The 20,843-nt window shown below is 34.7% G+C and overlaps 1 protein-coding gene across 1 annotated transcript; it reads right to left on the bottom strand.

Annotated features, from left to right (window-relative positions):
* Positions 1-1,399: 1,399 nt before the first annotated feature.
* Positions 1,400-19,711, bottom strand: PLSCR5 (phospholipid scramblase family member 5). The gene is made up of 7 exons (XM_046003571.1): positions 19,699-19,711; positions 14,275-14,438; positions 9,859-9,901; positions 8,603-8,823; positions 6,268-6,429; positions 4,138-4,299; positions 1,400-1,438 (listed from the first exon to the last, which is right to left on the bottom strand). Exons 1-7 carry the CDS (start codon positions 19,709-19,711, stop codon positions 1,400-1,402), a joined length of 804 nt encoding a protein of 267 aa, XP_045859527.1.
* Positions 19,712-20,843: the final 1,132 nt, after the last annotated feature.

Genomic DNA, 20,843 nt, shown 5'->3' with positions numbered 1-20,843 from the left:
GTAAACCTTTTACAGTTTGTTTCAGCATGCCAATGAAGGGCGCTCTCAGAAAAGGTGATTGTTTTCCTTTCCATCTCTACAACCTAGAGCCCTGACCCCAGGACTAAATTGCTATTTGCTGGCTGTCTTGGGAACTTAACAGACACATACAGTGTTGTTTCTAGATAAGACATTTCTAATTCCAAACAATTAACTTAGTAACAGATACTTGGAACACATTTCTGTAACCAGGTGGGGGATTGTGTGGAGTTTCTTTAAACATCTTTCTAAGTGGATAGAAATTTGGGTAGTATTTATATGACTCTAAATTAGAGTCCAAATGGCTACATGTTGCTTTGCTTAAAACAAGTCTGTTTCCTCATTTTGGAAAGGGAAAAACTATAATCATTCTTAAAAAGAAATTCTAAAAATTTCTTCTTGTGTGGGCTTTGGAATGAATAGATAACTAGATGTAGTTCTTTAGAGGACTACAAAAACGTTAAAGCAGAAGGCATTAATTAATTGAGTTGACTATATGCCCTAATTTCTGCATTTGCCTCATGTGTTAAGATTTTATTTGTTTGTTTTTGTTTGCTTATTTTTAAGTCACAGAATTGTGCATTTTTCAGAGCCTTACATCCCTTTCTTGACTGAATTCACTGTAAGTAGATAAAGGTCCTGCTCTGTATCACTGCCTTTGCTAACTGAGAAGTCTCTTTATATGCTTATTTAAATCTCCGGTGTGCATATGTGTTTACAGCATACTTTGGTGTAAATATTGGCTTCCTTTTGGAAATATTAGTTCCTTACCACTAGAACAAATTGATTTCGTCTATCTTCTTCCTCATCTTTAAGCATATTACTTATCTGACTTTCAGCTTTTCTGATATAAAGTAAAAATGTCTCACTACAATAAGATTAACAAAGTCAAAAGTTTGCTTATGAAAAAATATTTTAGAAATCCAGTCCTTTTGATTAGTAACCAGCCTTAGTACCAGCAAAACTTCAAAGTGCTCTCTAAACATTGAATTTTCATCAGTGATGCTGCAAGCCTTAGTTCTCATCTTTCATGCTTACCCACGCAATAACTTCAAAAGGATTAAAAAGAAGAATGACAATCTCTCAAAGCAACCCTGTTCTCCGCCCAGTAATCTTGTCGTTAGCTATCATGCATATACAACCAGATAATTGCTTCATTACATTATGCTTTAATAAATACAATAATTAATATTTGTTACCAAAAAAAGCAAATATGCAAACCATTTAGAAATGAAATCCAGAGCCCAAGGGATTTCTAGAAGAAAATGAAAAAGAGTTAGACAGCGTCAAATATAGACATCTTCAAAGGGAAAGAGATCATTTAAAGTTTACTTACTGAAATATGTTCTTGCATATTTTATTGTTTTTGTCATCTTGCTTCTTATAATCCAGCCAGTGAATGTTCAAAGAACATAAAATCCTACAAATAAATAAAGTGGATATGAGGACATTTACAGAAAGGCAACAATTAAGACCTGGAGTCGCACATGTAAGCTTTGATTATATAAAGCAATTATGTTTCCCAGAGGTGTTGCAGCAACATGCAATTTAGCAGTAGGAGGAAAATCAAAAAGTTCTAAGCTCAATGATACTTTCTAGTTTTCAGAATACAAGCTACTTGGAAATCTTATCTGAATCAGCAGGGTATCATCAGTCAAAATCTTGGGGGATCAAGACAGTGCAGGCTTTGCAGGGCATTGTGTCAGTGCAGGAAGTTTCAACAGACACTGACTTTTGAGCAAGTATTACATACATCATCATGGACTATGTGGTTAGTAACTAGGTAGTCATCTCAGAAGTACTGAAAATTGTAACGGGAGGATTTTGAGAAGGGGTAGTTAGAGCTATGGGTTGTGGAATGGTAACATCAAACTAGAGGAGACCAAACATTAGGTTAGTACTTGTGAATTTTGCTGTTTGGATCAGTGAATATTCTCCCATCAGTAGTTTTCCAAAGGTCTCTCTGTCAGCACAGGGTAACGAAATGGGGACAGCATTTAAAAATTAAAAATATAGGGGCGCCTGGGTGGCTCAGTGGGTTAAGCCGCTGCCTTCGGCTCAGGTCATGATCTCGGGGTCCTGGGATCGAGTCCCGCATCGGGCTCTCTGCTCAGCGGGGAGCCTGCTTCCCTCTCTCTCTCTGTGCCTGCCTCTCTATCTACTTGTGATCTCTCTCTGTCAAATAAATAAATAAAATCTTTAAAAAAAATTAAAAATATAATTCTTCCTATCAAATTGTATGTAGAAATAAGTAATTTATCTTGGAAATACATATGAGAAATTGTTTTAAAAGCTATATTGCACTCCCCCCCCAAAAAAAGGGAAAAAAGAAATATCTGGGAACATTCAATATTCTCAGTAAGTATACTTCTCCCTGAGACAATGGAGTTCAAAGTTTATTTTTTCGGTGCCTGGGCTGTTATCTGAATCAGAGCTTCTCCAATTTATAGTGCATAGCAAATTGTTGATAATACATTTTTACCATCAGCCTGTTAGATAATATAAGTAGGTAGGGCAGATTAAAGATGATCTGTTTTTTAACTATAAACATTAAGTGCAGAGCTTAATCAGAAAGGCCAAATTAAGGTGTCAGGGAAAAGAGCCGTGTGTGTGTGTGTGTGTGTGTGTGTGTGTGTGTGTGTGTGTGTATCTGTGTGCATGCATGTTTGGAGGGATTGGTGTTGCAGTGCTGAATGATCAAAAATGGGAAAGGTGGGGCACCTGGGTGGCTCAGTGGATTAAGCCGCTGCCTTCGGCTCAGGTCAAGATCTCAGGGTCCTGGGATCGAGCCCCACATCGGGCTCTCTGCTTAGCGGGGAGCCTGCTTCCCCCTCTCTCTTTGCCTACTTGTGATCTCTCTCTCTCTGTCAAATAAATAAATAAAATAAATAAATAAACTGTATTGGAGAGGCCATCCAACATGGTACCTCTCAGTTGACAGACCTTTAAAAAAAAAAAAAGAAAAAAAATAATAATAAAAATGGGAAAGGTGAGCAGGAAATGGAAAATTAAAAGCCCTGTCACGTGGATATAGAAGAGAAGAGGAATGGAAGAAATATTAGGTCACAGGCAAGACTGACTGGAACTGGTTAGATTTATAGATGCAAATGGGAATTGAGGGTAAGTGACTACTTAATAAGTATAAAAACCTAGCACTACACATATACGAATTCTACCCTCTACCAGTGATAGGGAACCAATAAGTTAAATTCCTGGAAAAATATATGTTCTGTATTAAACTCTAAGTATCTATCAGCAATGTCACTAGGGAATTATTTTTGGTTAATCTATTTCCCAAGTGTCTTTAGAAAAAACTGAGTAGATGGAGCCATTTTTTCCTCCACGACAGCACACATTAACATAACCTTAAGATTTAGGATCCTAAAACCCTGAGGAACAACAAAATATGAGAGAAAGAATATAGGTTTATTTTAAAATTCCATGACGTTTTGCAGAGCATTGACAATGATATGCAATGAGGGAGATATTAGAGGAAAAATCATGAACAGGAGATGGCCAAGCATTTGGCACAGGTATCACTTGAGTTCTGTTCTCCTATTACTAATATCCACACCAAGAAGAAAATATTTTTAATGGAGTTTTAAGTTAGAAAAAAAGGGACAAAGACATAATATCTTTGTAATAATGGACGCTGATACATATTAACTCACCCCACTGAATCCATGTGTCTATGTTCATATTGGAAGGGCAAGACAGCTGTACTTTTCACATTCTGAATGTCACTTAATTCATTGTTAAACAATGAAACAGTCCTGACTCAGGATAAATAATGTGCTATTTACATATTTTTCAGTGAAAGCGAAAATGAGTAAAAAAATCTAAATTGAAATTGAAAGAGAAGGGTAATTAAGGTTTTGAAGAAACGATGAGTAGGATGTAACAGGGCACCAGTTCTTGAGGGAGAGGGTGTCTGAGGGCCAGTGGAGAAGGGCTGCCTATTAGAAATGCCTGAATTCTGACTTCTGAAGACTTGGTTCCAAACTAGACTTCTATGCATAATCCTCCCTGGGGGTGATGCTGTGTAAAATGAGATTGCCTCCATACTGATTAACAAGAAAAGGGAAATAAATCACTCATACTCTCTAAGACCATACTTACAAAGAGAAAACAAGCACCTATCATCGCTGCTTTGACTGTTACATCTAGATCTGCAGGAACGTGAATTCCGAAGTTGTCAGCATTGGTGAAGACATCATTTACAAAACCTGACCAGTATTTCGAAATTTTCCCAATTGTAAGCTTTTCATTAATCGTCTTCACCTTTGAAAAGAAGAGATGTTAAATCTAAAAGTGAAATAAATGGTTTTAAGTATGTTTGCTTCAAGAGAGAGATGAATTATTTTATTTATTATCATCAGTGACAATTCCATGGCATTCATTCCTTTATATAAGCATAAAGTTTGTAGATTTAACTTTATAGTTCACTCTTCAGGAATATTGCTTTTCTGACAGTTGTCTAATTCATCCTAATTCCTTTTTTTTTTTTTTTTTGCTTTTTGTATGCAGATTGAGAATATAATAGCTATAAATAATTAAGGCCAGGCTACCACAAGATGGCAGCAGGTACATAGACTCAATTACATGGTCTAACCTTGAAGGTAATTCCATTACCTGAGGTCCAGATTTCAAACCTGAATTCTTCAATTATAAAAAAAAAAAAGAAACTATTTTTGCTAAAGATTCTAGATAAGATTTTTAGAAGAAACTTCTAGGTATAATTTGTAAACTTTTAAATTTTTATTGCTAAGATTTTATAACTACTAACATACTTAAATATTATCAGCCATTGCTTCATCTCATTTTTATATTATACTAAATATTTACCAGGTCATTCCTTTGTTACTAACTCCAAGTCCTATTTTTCACTAAAAAAGAAAAATTCTCTGGGCAAATATATCACACAGGAAATGCAGTTTGACATCAAAAATCTATAGTCCTTCTCAGCTAGAAGGCATCTACAATTAAACTTTATCAACTATTTTGGTTGGCCTGATTCTCATGCAAAGGCTGAAAGTGATTCGGTATAAATTTTCACTTTCTGTATGGCGAGAGAAGATAGAAAATAGAGAAAGTTACTTAGGACGTTCATTACTACAAATACTAAAACTTTAAAAAAATTTTTAAAAAATATTTGATTTATTTGTGAGCGAGAGAGGATGAGAGTGAGGGATAACAGGAGCACTGGGAAGGGCAGAGGGAGAGAGAGAAGCAGATTCTCCACTGAGCAGGGAGCCTGACATGGGCTCAGGCTCAATGTGGGGCTTGATCCCAGGACATTGGGATCAGGACCTGAGCAGAAGGCAGATGCTTAACTGACTGAGCCACCCATGCGTCCCAATACTAAAAATTTCAAGTCTTAATTATAAGGCAAATTTTTAATCCTTTAGTTTTTTTGTCTGTTTGTTTGTTTTTTAATTTGAGAGAGGGAGAGAGCACGGGGAGGGAAAGAGAAAGGGACAAGCAGACGCCCCACTGAATGAGGAGCCTATCCTTAATCTTAGGAGAGTCATGCCAAGTCCTTTTAGAGTGGAGTGGAGTTAGAACAGCTCACTTTGCGGAATTTACATCATATTCTGGGTGAACAGTGTTTCCTGAAGTCCCTCAGACTGAATGTCCTAGGTGGGATATACATGAATATGTAAAGAAAGAAGGAATGAATAGCAAATATACCCTTTAAATTCAATCTGCTTTGCCTAAAATGCATTTCTAGGAAAGGCACTTAAGATAGTTCATATTCTTACAACCAAATTTGCAGCTTCCTATTGTTTTTCTTAACATGGCATTTACACAAATATGTTTATGTAAGTGTAGATTATTTTACAAAGTGAAGTTAGCAGGTCTTCTGGCCATAGTTTCTAAATTAGTGATATTTTAATGGAAGGTGCTTTTTAGATGAGATCTGAATTGGGATATGTAACTACCAGAGCTACAGGAAAGAAGATATAATTTAGGGTGATTCTAAACTCTGTGTATTTGCTTTGTACCATGGGTGCTGTAATTCCACACACATCAAAAAGTTTCAGCATGTTTTTTAAAAAAATTCTTAATATCTCTGAAATTATGAGTTATTATTGACATGTAGAATATGGGCTTATTACATTATTTCACAAGTATATTATCTTCTAAATTTATTTCAGAGATATTTCAAGATTTGAATATCTTAAAATTGAATTATGTTGCCAAAAATCAGGACCTACGTGAAAACATCCTTCATTCTGTCATCCATACCTCAAAATCCACATCGCCAAAACAGCCACATGGTGCACAAGGACCAACAATCTTCAAAATATCTTCTTTGTTTGCATTTTGGATTGTGAATTTAGGCAGAAAGGGGTCCCACTTCTGTGCAACATAACCAACTGTAGTACCAGGAGGGGCTTGGATTTCTAACTGTAAGAAGAGATAATAATAAAATAAGATTTTTCTAGGGTTTTTGTATTTACTGCTAAACCATAACTTTTATGAAATTATTTTTGTATTCTACAGACTATTCTGAATATCTGCTACAAGGAAACACAGCAGTGGATTTTTTCCCATTATTTTATGGAAACAAAGAAATTCACTCTGTAGATATGCTTGGCATTATTCACTGAAGGTCCATGTCTTTAATTTTTCTTCCCTGAAGAGAACCTATCCCAGAATTGTCTTCTGACCCTGGACGCTGACTTCTTTGCCATTTTTGTTCTGAGCGTGGCAGTTGGTCAGGCACGGAAGCTGTTTCCCATGAGGTATTTCTAATCTACTCCTTCTCCTGTGTTGCCATAACACACATCTATTTTTACCCCTCACTTACCAATTATTAGCTATTCATGATTGTTTTCCCTTTAGGCTGTCAACTTCTAGCTTCTCTGTGTTCAATTAAAAACAAATGCTTCTTGTGAAGGTACCGTTTTACATACCAGTTTGATTTCTGTTCCACTTCTTCCAAAGCGTTATAGACTAACAATTGCATTTTCAGGCTTTACTTTAGTATTTTACCCCATTACCTTCATTTCCTTAATTTCTTTATTTTTCATCATATTGTACTTCAACATATTTATGTAGTCAAATCAAAGCCATTGTGAAATAAACTAGAGGTGGGTAAAAATAATGAAAATTGTTTGCTTTTAAATCAAACCAACTCTTATAATTTGTTTACCTTTTGTCTTTAAATTTATTAAGTTCATAGTCTTATGTGTATGCCTTTAGTGTTCTTGGATCACCCCAGGTGGTTTCAATGAGAGTGCTTAGAATTATGTAGATCTGACTGGTTAAATCACTAAGTTGTACAGCTGACGGTAATGTAACATTGTGAGTCAACTATACTTAAATTAAAAAAAAAAACACTGAAAAGAAAGAATTATACAGATTTGTTCTGGGGTCATTTTTAAAATAACTGGTTTGATTTTGACCACATTTTAAAAAATGATTAATGGGTATCAAGGTACATCTTTTCATTTATGTGACATTGGGCTACTATGACATAAAACATCAATTATCAGAAACTTTCAAAGAGATATATTATACTGACCATACCATCTTAGAGCATATTAAATCTTAAATATCCTCAGTAGGAGGATGAAGATTTGGACTCCATGTATGACTACCTTCTCCATTTTATCACTTAACCAGGCAACTGCCTATAAATAATTGGAGAATTAGCTTCAATATGTATTGCTAGAAACTTCCTCAATTAACCCCCATTCATATTAATATTTATTTCTCATCATGCCAAGTAGAGTACTTAAACATAGGTCGTCAATAGAGAAACTGTTTTTTTTTTTTTTTTTTTTTTTGAGAAACGAGTTTGAATAAGGACAGTGGATCAAGCCCCATTCATGATATTTCATGATGTGAAGTTACTTCCAATGCCTAAGCCCCGGTTTTCTCAGTTGCTAAATGTGGAGAGTAAGACGTATTCTTTCTAGCTCATACAGATGTTATGATATCAAAGAGATTAAGGTAAGTGAATGTTGCATATTGACTTAACTGCATTATGTCAATGAAAGTTATTATTGTAGATCTATTAGATAATGATGAAAATCCATTATATATTAAAATAATTAAATGATTCCCTTTAGAACAATAACACAGTCTTTGTTCCTGAGAGAAGTTTGTCATAAATGGATGAATGGGATGGGAGATTCTGTATGAAAAGTAATACCTAACCAAGAGAACACCTTGGAAGGGTTTAGTATTACTCAGCCCTTTCTGAAATTTGCTACAGTCAGAGAATGCAAAGGGTAGATTTGCTTCTTGGTGGCTCTCATAGATATTATAATTATGTGCCTAATAGAGAGATTCAAGAGGATGAGTCCTTTTACATGACACATTAGCTGTCTTTTCCCATTCACCAGAAGCCACTAGAGTTTTTGGTTGGAAAGAAAAGAAAACAAAACAAAACAAAAACAAGCTAGTGAATCACCAAATCCTTAAGTTATTCTGCTCCTAAAGGAGCAACCTACTAAATCAAACAATCCAAAGGTGAATTGCCACATGGCTCCAGATGGGTGCCATTTATTAAATAATTGTTAATCTTTTCAAACGTAGAAAAATAAAAGTACACGCCCAGCCCATGACTAACCTCTTGCAGGTAGCAAGGGCACCAGCAGCTGTTACACCTCAAAGGCCTGTTTACTGTCATCACCTCCTGACCTGAGTTATCCGTGATCTTCAGAGCGCAAGACCGCAGCGTGGAACAGAAGGTACGATTAAAGCAGATGCTTTCCTCCACTGCAAAGTAAATTCTTTGTCCCAGGCTGTTTTTAATCTCATATTTGTTGGAAGTCTCAGTGCCAAGTATCACTAAGGGAGGAAAAAATAATTCATCAAAACAATGCTATTACCTAGCATCAAATCTTTAAATAAGTAAAGAAAAGAAAACGGAGTCACTACTAATTATTAAGTATACGGTATCTTCTTCACGCAAATCTGCTTTCATGCTCCAAAATTTGAGGGCTTAGCTTTGGAAATCAAAGTACTGAGAACAAAGCCGTGCAATGATTAAATTTTGATTCCAGATATATGACCTACTTGGAACACATAGTGCCGCTTTTCAACTGAAGAAGCAAGTCTGAAAAGAACCGAATCCTGAAATAATCCTTCTATCATTGCTGTGGAATTTACTGGGACAACTTACAGCATAGTAATGGTTTTGTTTTGGGATCTATTTGGCTGTATATCTACAGCTGGGTGCCATCCTGCCATCTGCTTATTACAATTTTGACATATTTTAGATATGTATAGAATATTAAGAATAAAAAATACTCAAGCAATTTGTATTCGGTTAGTCATCATTGTAAATCGGTGTATTGTTAAATAACAAGCCATCTGATGAATCACTGATTCAATGATAAAACATTGGATTTCGTTCGATGGGTTTCTGTTATTTATTTATTTATTTATTTATTTTTGGCTTTGTTTCAAGTTTTTATTTAAATTCCAGTTAGTTAACATGCAGTGTAATATTAGTTCCAGGAGTAGAATGGGTTTTTGTTATTTAGTTTCAAGCTTGATTTCCATTTCTGAAATTACTAAAAAAAAAATTAACAAGCATGGAAATGATCAAACATCTTTCATTATTTTACAATAAAAATAATGTTAGATTCCTGATAATAATATTACTAAAGACTTGGAGAGTTTTATGCTTTTATGTTTATCTGTATCAGACTAACAATTTGCTTTCCAATATTTATTTTAAAAAGTAGACCTACTGATCTTTTTAATTTAATTTTATCAACATTTAACTTTATTGTTTATGACCTATTTAAATGTAACAAAATTTCTGAAGCCTAAAATATTTTTAACAGTTTTAATAAGTATAGAATATAATATACTTACTTCCAAGAAGCTCCACCTGCTGGTGTATAATTATCAGGTCTAACTGTAAAGAATGACATAAAGGAAATAAAAAGCATTACATCACACTTTGAAAACCTTTGGAGATATTACTATCAATCTATTTACCACATGAAATTCTGTAATTTTCATGTTCTCTACTCGGAAGTGGTTGAAAACAGCTCACATTTTATAATGAAAAGGTATCTTTTGTATTCAAGTAAAAATAAAAAAAAATTACAAGAGTTCTGAAAATTTCCAAGGCAGAATTGCCCAGAATAAGAATAAGAACTGTGGTTAACTCTGTGTTCTTTCTGTGATAAAGGGATAAAAGAATAACTGTTGGAAATAATACTTGAAGATTTTTAAACAGTCTCTAAATAATAATGCCTAAAAGTTTTTTAAACTCATTTTTTTAAGCAATGGTCTGAATGTGTGGCCTCCCCTCTCCACCCTGCCTAAATCCTCTTTCACTCTCAACTCATTCCTCACAGAAATAAAATGTCTTTGTTAAAGCTGAGAGAGATCCTTCTATAAATTGTTCTCACTCATACCTTCCTCTGGATGAGAAAAAAAACAACCACAAGAAATCCTATTGATGCCTACAAAATATCCATTTAAGCAGAATAAGTTTTGCCAGTAACAGCTGACATAATAAAATCTGCTTTATGTAATTAAAAATGAAGTTAGCTTACAGAGATAAAGTAACCATAGATAGTTAAGAAATGACTATATTTAAAAGCATACAATGCAAATATTTAAAGGAAATATTAAAATATGTTCTTGGAATGAATTTTATTTTTTGCTAAGGTAAATTCAGGAACCATGAAGACCATTGTCTTCTCCAACACTTCATGTTCTATTTTGCCTCTGAATTTCTTTAGTTTATTCTCCCTTAACATTAATAAACTCCCTGGTAACCATTTAATGAAATGTCATTAGTAATATTTGGTATTGATTGGGCATCACAAACCCAGAAAACCTGAAGTTACATTACTTCCTATATTCTCCTTGTATATCCTGAGGTGCAGGTAAAACTAATGCCTCATCCTCTATTTAAATCTTATTATTCTTAAATGAGCTCATGTAGCCTTTTTTTTTTAAGGTTCACAAAAAATATTTTCCATAAATAATTTATGATTTAAGAGGTTCTAAAACCTATTTTAACAATAATGGCAATTTTTGAATATTAGAATCAGTCTTTTGTAGTGTATTATTGTTACTTCTGTTCTCTTTTGAGGCAAATGGAGAGTTGAGAGAAGAGAAAAGTCACAAAGGATATCCACGATTATTTAGCGGTGGGTCCGTTAGAGGTAACTTAGGTATGGAGAAGAACTATGGGGGCAAGACTAAAATTTGAATCCAAGAACTTTAATGTTAGTGGCATCGATCGAGATTTTAGTCTTGAAATTTAGAGACTATCAATTGAGATCCACTGAACATTGGAAAGGAAAGTTGTACCCCTCTGCTTTTTAATAATAGCAGTTGTTTATTTAGTGGCTACCAGGAGGTAGTCACTGTGGTAGATATTTTGACATAGTGCCAAAATATCAAAATCCTCATAAAAACTCAGAGAGGTAGATATCATTACATTTTATCCATGAAGAAACAATCCCAGAGGGAGTAAGTAGTTGGCCCAGGATTGCAGAGCTTGTAAAATTGTTCGGCAGGGATTTAGACACAGATCTTACTGCCTGACACCCATTTTGATATGCTTTCTACTCTGTTGTTGTATTGGCATCACTAAACTAATCTTAGGAACTGGGATAAACAATTCTTAAGTGATACTGTGGAACTTCTGAGTACATTTCCTTCCTAGTTTGTCTACCCTTATACATGCCCCAATCTCTGTGATAATATTTGATTTGATCTATCTCTGTGAGCAAAGCCCCTGGATTTGAGTCTTGTTTTGTTCTTGTAGTTTCCTTTAAGTAGTCCTGGGCACTTCTAAACTATGGTCCAAAGGAGTCCTTTCCATCCTTGGCTATTAAATGATGGGCTAGGAATTGTTGGCAACTTTAGACAGGTTGGATCATATATTCAAGTATCAGGGCAAGTAAAGCACTAACGTATGAAAACCATAGAGTGAAAATCTGATGAAAACTTTGGATATATAGCTTAAGAATAAATTCTCATGTGTAATTTATCAGGTTTACAGGTATCCGTGATTCCATTAAATATACGTACTTCAAAATAAATTGGATCTACACATGTGTCTTTGTAGAATTTAACTCACTACTCCTACCTCCAGGTAGGTGACTAAATTCTAATAATTATCATTTGACACTAATAGGATAAAATGATATTGACTCTTATGAATATGTTAATCCAGAGAGAGCATCGCTAGTTTATTCTTAGGTTTAGCTCTATATGAATGGTGTAAATATACATACATACATACATACACACATATACATTCATATATATGTATATTGCATACATATTTACATATACATACATGTACATATATATACGTGTATATATGTATTTTTGTTTATATACATACCTGAAATTTTATTTTCAAATTGTTAATGGAAACAAGAATTTCATTAGTCATAGGATGGACTTGATTAAAGGAAAATAAATGAGTTTTTACATTTTAACTTTGTTTTATTAATTTAGAAGGGTTTTTTGTATATTTTGTATATTTTCCTGTTTATTGAAGGATGTACTATTTTCAAATATTCATGATTTTATTTCATTCTTATGGTTTTTAGATAAAATTTAACACAGAAAATTCATTTTTTATATATATATATATCTATATATCTTACAGACTTGTGGTATAAAACATTCAAAATGCTCATTTATCCTGTTATAAGTACACTGCTTTAAAGTAAGCAAGTGTTCTTTTAGGATAAGGTGAATAAATTACCCTTCCCTTTGAAATAAACTATTCACCAATTTGTGGCCTATTTTTATTTTCTGAAAAAGATTACCAAAGGTATATGTCTGGAAAATTGACTTCATTTTAGAACCGAAGCCAATGGGTTCATATCTCTATTTATGGAATGTAGAAAAGAAATGTATTCATGTCAAGCATCTGGCTCCGGGTGTGTCATCATTCATGGATGGAAGAAGAATATGTGATGACCATATGTGATCATCAAACCTCAGCCCTCTGGCCCTGGTATATCACTTTTATACTCGGCAAAACCTTGTCTGACAACATTCCCAAACAGCTTGCAGCAGTTAATCAACTCCAGTCAGCTATTACAGCTGATCCTTTCTGCAGATGGAAGACGGTAGGTTAGCTTTTCCAGCTCTTTTACATATCTCCCTGAGCTCTCCAGTCTCTGAAGGACATTTGTCTGCCAGTGGGTTTCTGGAGAAGGCATCTGCAATTATAAACATTTTCCCAGGAACATATGCTGCTTGCAGCTTAAACCCTATCAGGCATAACAGAAATCTCTTGTACCTTAAGGGAATTAACACCAGAGATTTGATTTTGATAAAGGAGATAGACTTTATAGTTTGAAAGAATGCCAAAGAAGCTGAAAATAGCAGCAGATGTGCTGACATCTCAATATTAGCGCATTTCTAACCTTTTGCAGGATAAAATGCAAAAGCAACAAATACATATATATATATATATGCATGTATATATATGGCTCTTTATGTGCCACATAATTCAGATGATGGTATTTCTTGATTGAATTATTATAAGGACTGAATCACTACTCACCCTCCAATGACTATATCTAATACTAATATAATCTTTTAAGCAAAGCAGCCTGGAGATGCAACAGTATCAAAGACAATGATGTTAACTTGGTAAATTGCTTTCCCTTGCCTTTATAGCTACCTTTTGAGATTCAGTTGAAGACACTGAGTTCTCAGATCATTACTGACGTCTCTCCTGTGTACTTAGATCCTTAACAACCTTTCTCTCCTCTACGCACCTGCACACATTACGATGGTGTGTTTATCTGGCTTTAGTACATAGCCTTGCACTTTTTGTCAACATTCTTCGCATGCCGATTAGGTTGCAGAATGTTTAGGTGAGAGGGCCTAGGTTTTATGCTTTTTATATGTCTTGATGATAGCAAGTACTCAATAAATATTCTTTAATTAAATAGCTGTAGGTGACTAGATGTGTCAGACAATTCCTTGAGGATACATTTGCTTATACCTTGAGCAATGAGCAGAAGGAGGATAAATGTGCTAAAGAGCTCCATCAAAAATGTTTAGTGTCATCACTCTGCCAAATAAATAAGGATAATAGAAGTGGGAATAAAAAAGAATACATTTGTTTCTAAATAATAGAGATAATTTTTTCATAATTTCATGATTTATTCTGCTTTTCTCATTTCAGTGAGTGATTTGTTGAAGTTCTTCAACTGTGGTTGAAAAGCAAGAAACCAAGTCTGTATTCATTTTAAGGGGCGAACATGTGTAGAAATAAAGAGATAAAAACACCTGGCTTAAATATTCTAGACCAGGAGGGAGACTGCCTGGTGGAGGGAGAGCTGGCTGCCACACTTGGTTCCCTGGGTTGGGAAGTGAGACCTGAAAATTGTGGCCAGGGTCTGGAGCTCCAGGAAGAAAGCCAGGCAAACCTCTACTTCTTTGGTTCTGCGCATCTGCAAGAGAATGAAAATCTCAGCCCATATTTAAATTTAGGCCATTTCATTGAGTTTTTCTCATAGTATTTGTTACTTCTGAATTCAGAGAGTCAATAATCTCCTGAATTTTCCCTACTCACTGTTTCCTTCACTTAACCCCTACGCCAGAGAAAAAGGAATGCGGAAGACAGCTGATGGAAGTTGTATGAAAATGTTGGCTAATTCGGGCAAAATGAATGATTCCACAAAAATATATTTTTGAAAGCAAGTTAAACTGTTCAAAGAGCTGAAAAATTATAAACTCCAAAAGGAAAATAAATGGTAAAAAGAACTAGATACTCTCTACTCATAAAAAGATAAACATAGATACCAGTTTTGAACCATAATTACCAGTTTCAAGGCCTATTCTCCCTTCCTCAAATACTATGAGGGTACCTTGTAATTGCCGAGAATATTTTGTCTCTTTTTATCAATCCTACTGCTGTGGCTAGGTTTAATTCAGTGGTCCTTACTCTTTAGGCTCTACCACAACCACCTGGAAGGCTTGTTAAAAGACAGATTCCGGGACCCCACTCCAGAGTTTCTGATTCAGGAGTTGGCAGGAGTGAGGCTTCAGAATTTGCATGTCTCTCAAGTTCCCAGATGAGCTAATGCTGCTGCTCTGACCGTATACTTTGAGAACTAATGAGTTAATTCTACATCCTAGGAGAACATTCAAACTAATTTACGAGCTTAAGGGCAGTATAATATCTAATGAAGCTCTGATTTCCCAGTATTTTGTATAAAAACATCCAAACACTTTTGACAGTGTGAATCCCTTTGTAGCTTACTTAATATTATAAACGAGAAAATATTTACAGAATTCTAAAATGTTTGGCTTTGATTTTAAATCACCTGTTTTCTATATTATTGCCAGGTAAAAATGTTCTAATTCCATTTATCTGCTAGATTAAAATGTAGATATTTGCTATTTATCCTGCATTAGTCTGGAAACTGTAGTATTATGCATAACATATAATAATGTGTGGAAAAATCTTTTAAAAAATCATAAATTACTGCCTTTCTACTATCACTTCTCTTTTTTCTTTTTGCATGATTGCCGTTTAGATTTCTCCCTCATTAGATGCCATTTTTTTTCAAAGACTATCAGAGTTTTTACCCCTCATCTTTATTAATCCATAAATGATTGGAGTTCTCACAGTTGCATTCATTTGGTTTGATAACACTATGCTGTCTTAGATTGAGCGTAGGTATGGGCCAAGATCTGTGATAGATATTTTCAAATATTAGAGGGTCCATTATGAAAACAAATAATTCACACTATTCTAAAGGCACATGGATAGGAAGGACAAGAAAAATGGTCTGCTATAAGGAGAAGTTTATAACAGCTGCACACAGATTTGAGTAAGTACTCTCATTGTACTTATACTAAAGTTGGAGTGACATCTATATAATTCACAGTAGATTAGAATGGTTTATCTCTCCCGAATTCATGTAAGTTGTGTGTATGTGGGAGTGTATTTTTCAGAATTTTTAAACCTCTAAAAAATAAATTTGAAGAAAGGACTGCGTTTCCTTTGGTGATAGTAAATTCCCCACTATTAAGAGAATTCAAGCATACCCTGAATGAGTTCTTGGAGAGGGATTTAAAAAAAAAAAAAGCCAAAACAAACTCGTGAAGGGACATGGGCATCCAAGTAATGGTCCTTTGGACATTGACATAAACCATTTGCAGTAATAATCAGCTCATTAAGTTTGTGTATACATGTAGTGTTAATGAGATACAGTTGCCAGGTGATTCATTTATTTATTTAACCTTCAGGTTATAGGAATGGATGAAGATAGGTGTTTAAGTTTGTATTGGTCTGTGACATTTAGAATTTGGACATGCTTTAGTGTTAAGACCATATGGAAAAAAACTTGTCATTTGGCCTCATTAAGATAGAGCTCCATATAGGGGCGCTTGGGTGGCTCAGTTGGTTAACCTGCTGTCTCTTCTGCATGTGCTATGATCTCAGGGTTTGGGATCAAACCCCACATTGGGGCTCTGTGCTCAGGAGGGAGTTTGCTTCAGGACTCTCTCTCTCTCCCTCTGCCTCCCTCCACCCTTGCTCTCTCTCTCTAAAATAAATAAGTAAATCTATAAGTAACTAGATAAATAAAATAGAGTTCCACACCAGTATTAGCAGTTTGCCTCCCCACAGGACCCATCCTGAACTTCTCACATCTGAGCAGACAAAAAGCACAGGGGCTCAAGTACCCCTCCTCTTGGAGAAGTGGAGAAGGTGCCCTGAGTGGAACCTCCATCAGCAAACTGGGGAGGCAGACTGTGTAACACCATGTCTAATTTGGGAGAGGACCCAAACGGCAAGGTGAACTGGAAATAGTAACACGGAACAAACCATCCATTCTTTAGCTTAGTGCCAAAAGCACAGTTGTCATTGACTTTCAGAAAAAAATAGAGGCCAATTTATGATCTAGAGAAAACCAGTTCATAATGATAAAATTTAGGATAGAAGTTCATCCTGGCTGTGAATGTATCTGACTGTTGACCAAAAAGGGGACTTTATGAGGTGCCAGAAATGTTCTATATCGTAATTTTGTTGGTGGTTACATAAGCGCATCCTTGTTTTAAAAAATCATGAACTTAAGTTTGATGCTCTTTATGCAGTGGACGGTATGCATGTTATCCTTCAAATAAAAAAAAACCACATACAGGGATCGATGTCTAATAATAGCTGGCAGAAGATCATTAGATTCTCTCTCGCCAATTGTGTCGTTAGAAAGATTAGCAAATTACTTCGGTTCTATCTTGTAAGCTATATCTGCTGTGACAAAATGCAGATTATTGAGTGTCTTACAAGTGGCTCTACATTCTAGATGCAGGTCTTTGGGTCTTTAGACCTCAAAGCAGGTCAAGAAGCAGTGATGCACTGGGGGCCCAGGGCAAATCGTGTCAAAAGTCTGACTGGAGTCTCAGCCAGAAACTCTTGTCACCATGGTGACATCACTTGCTTCCTTTTCTGAGATTTCAGTTCATATTGGAACAGCTTTTAAAGATGGCTTCTGTTCAATTTAGATCATCCTGGAAACTCTCGTCTTTCTCAAACGTAAAATTTGGGACCAACTTGTTCTTCAATTGTGTTTATTTATACTAAATCAAGGGACTTCAGACCATGCAAGTGTTTCTTCAGTTCTAATGGCATTCAGTATTCAGACTGTGCTCTGGTTTAGTGGTGCTGATTCAACTGCCCACAAAATGTGTGAAATATCCAATGACTCTGTATTCCCTGGGAAATAGTAATTGCCACTATCATTCATGAGCCAGAAGACTTTTTCATGATGTTATGAATAGGGTCCTGCAACATATTTGAAGAAAACTCTCTACCAAAATGTTTTAGGTAAATAATTGATGATAATCTGATTTGCCCTCTCAAACCAGATTTCTGATTCAAAAGGCAGCTTTGTTTTCATTTCCTTTAAATAGAATAGAGTCTCTAATAGATGTTTTGCCCACTTCATGTGCTAAATAATTTAAGTAGGTTGCAGGAGTATTAGTTTTCCACCTGAAGTTTTGCCTCTAAGTTTAGTGGTGAGTTTTTATCATTATTGAACATCACTGCTTTTTTTGGTAGATTAATCATATTTTGATCTTACTGTGCTTTCCAGTCACAAGTTTCTTCAAAGACTCAGACCACCAGTTAAAGAAGGAACGCCTTTGAATTTCTATCTGGCTTTGAATTTCTATCTACTCTTTTAAAAATGTATAACTAGCTTATAAATATTTCACATACTCTGCAACTCTTTACCTTACAGGCTACGGTTGTTGCTATAACTCTTATAAAGTGAAGAAGTGTTTCGGATTAAGTGTTGGTGTCAGTCTTAAATGAAAGAAAAGGCTTGTCAAGTTTTTTTTTTGTTCACTTTCAAATATAAAAATGAGGCACATGTCTTAAAATTCATGATTTTTTTGTTTCATGTCTGTAGTCTACAATTTGTTTCAGCTTTCTCTGTGATACTCAGGGACTGGTGTACATTAAATGTGGAAGGAAAATGAAAAGATTACCTCCTTTGTTCCATATGAAATAGCATCCCAAAGTGTGTTTTGATAAAGAAAGCAAATAAGCAGGGGCGCCTGGGTGGCTCAGTGGGTTAAAGCCTCTGCCTTCAGCTCCGGTCATGATCCCAGGGTCCTGGGATCGAGCCCCACATTGGGCTCTCTGCTCAGCAGGGAGCCTGCTTCCTCCTCTCTCTCTGCCTGCCTCTCTGCCTACTTGTGATCTCTGTCTATCAAGTAAATAAATAAAATCTTAAAAAAAGAAAGAAAGCAAATAAACATATGTACTTCTTTGAAAGCTTCATTAATTTAGTTTAGGATATTTTAAATTGGTGGACTCTATTATCCTATTTGTAATTAGGTTAAAAGTTTTCTGCCAATTATACTAATCATAATTCTTCATGCTACAACTTTTTATTACAGGCTAGAGTTTAATGGTTAGTTCTGATAATGGAATGAAACACATTATAATCTCATTTTTATAAATTTCACAAGTGTTTTTAGTGAGACTGAAACTTATTGCCATCAAAACCAACCATATCTCTCTTTTGAGAAGTTATTTAAAGTAAGACAGAACTAATATTTATGCAGTTTTAGGAATTTGAGGGAAAAACTCCCAGCTTCCTGTCCAACAAAGTCCCCAGTTAATCTGCTTACTTAGATTAGTTATTTTCTGTTTGCTTTTTTATATATTATTTACTGTCAAAGAATTTTGGGAGATTTTTTTCATAATTCAGTAATATTTACTTCTAGTCCATTAAATTTATTAGAATTTACCAACAACACATATTGAATTCTTTGTAAGTGGCTATATCACAACAAATGGGGAATTTAAAAATAGCAAACTGTACTTTTAACACTTTTTAACTTATGTGTGAAAAGTTTTCTTCAAATCCCTTTACACTTGGAGTATCAACCTGTCCTGTGTTTGGTATTAAATACTGCCCTTCTAAATTCTGCTATGCAGCTTTTCTTATTAATTCACTAGATTTATATTCATGATAACTAAAACATTGTTTATATCTTAACTTTTACATTCAATCAGATAGTTTCTTTTTTAATTTAATGGATCATTTTCCTTGAAGTTAAAAATTCCAGTCTTCAAAATCGATAAATGACAGGTTTCAAAGTGTCGACCTCACTGATTGTAAGATCCCTACAACTAAGTACTTTTAGTCATAAATAAGGAAAAATTTATTAGCTAACTATATTTACTCTTACCTTTAGAAGCCATGAAGATGTCTGAGTCACTTCTTCAAAGGCAGCCGGGTTAAAAGAAAAGGTTTTCTTGTTGCAGCAAGGAGAAAAAACACAGCATGCATAAAAACTTCAGAAGGTGTCTGTCTACTTCATGTCAGCTTACAAATAACAGAGGAAACGAGTGCCTTACTGTATCCAGAGTGATGTATTTTATCACTTCGGACAACAGGGGGAGACGAAGCTATCAGCAAAGGTAAACGCTACTCAAATCATCATACTCTCGGTGTCTGAAGGAACAATATGAAAATAATAAAAACAGGAAAGGAAAATATGCAATACTCATTTTAAGAGGCTTGTATTCATGTAGTTATTGTTTTTTTAATATTTCTTGGAATGAATATATATATATATGTATATATGCCCTTGCTTTCACTATTATATCAGAAATACTCTATTTTTCTAGTTTCTAGAAATCTCCTGGGCCAGAGTCTATGATACATTATTCCATCCTCTGTAAGTTTCTGACAGTTATAAACACAATATTTTATATTTTGAAAATGAACTTTAATATTATTTCTCTCTCAGGATTTCTTCACGTTCTCTCCCCCAAAAGCAAAGAAGCAAGAAGAGAATTATTCCTTATGATTTGTGTAATAAATAAATCTATAATTTCATTTTTAATTGAATTTGTTCAGCCAGAGGCATCTGAAAATACATACCTTCAATAACCTCACAAAGTTAATGGAAACATACAGGTGATATTTAACTACATTGTACACTGGAGGGGAAGAGAAAGCATTGTCACCTAAATGCAGGTGACCAGGTAGCCATGGAGATTTTGCTTCCAAGACAATTGCCCTGGATGGCATGATTTGCAAAGGTTGAACTTCCAAGATACGCTGCATTATAAGTAACACTGTCTGCTTCCAAAAATAGCTAAGTGACCTGCTAAGCCATAGAGCATGATGAAAAATTGTAGTCACCTCACAGCTTGTTGACAGCCAAAATTTATGTTCTTATTGGCAAAGAGATATTTCTTTTTATTGTTGTGGCTGTTTTGAAGTAATAACGTTTATGTAATTATTTGTTAAAGATTTATTGATTATTTGTAATTGTAATTATTTGTTACAATTATTTGTAATTATTTGTTAAAGATTTATTGATTT

This window comes from Meles meles, chromosome 4 (assembly GCF_922984935.1).
Source record: "Meles meles chromosome 4, mMelMel3.1 paternal haplotype, whole genome shotgun sequence".
NCBI lineage: Eukaryota > Metazoa > Chordata > Mammalia > Carnivora > Mustelidae > Meles > Meles meles.
The sequence above is the reverse complement of the archived record's forward strand: the minus strand, read 5'-3'. Positions and strand labels throughout refer to the sequence as shown.

What these genes read in the sequence shown, in the direction of transcription:
- PLSCR5 (XM_046003571.1), bottom strand. An exon ending in TTGGCGATGTGGATTTTGAG is followed by an intron (nt 4,300 to 6,267) that starts GTATGGATGACA and finishes TTCTTTTCAAAG; the next exon opens with GTGAAGACGATTAATGAAAA. An exon ending in TAGGTGCTTGTTTTCTCTTT is followed by an intron (nt 1,439 to 4,137) that starts GTAAGTATGGTC and finishes ATTTATTTGTAG; the next exon opens with GATTTTATGTTCTTTGAACA.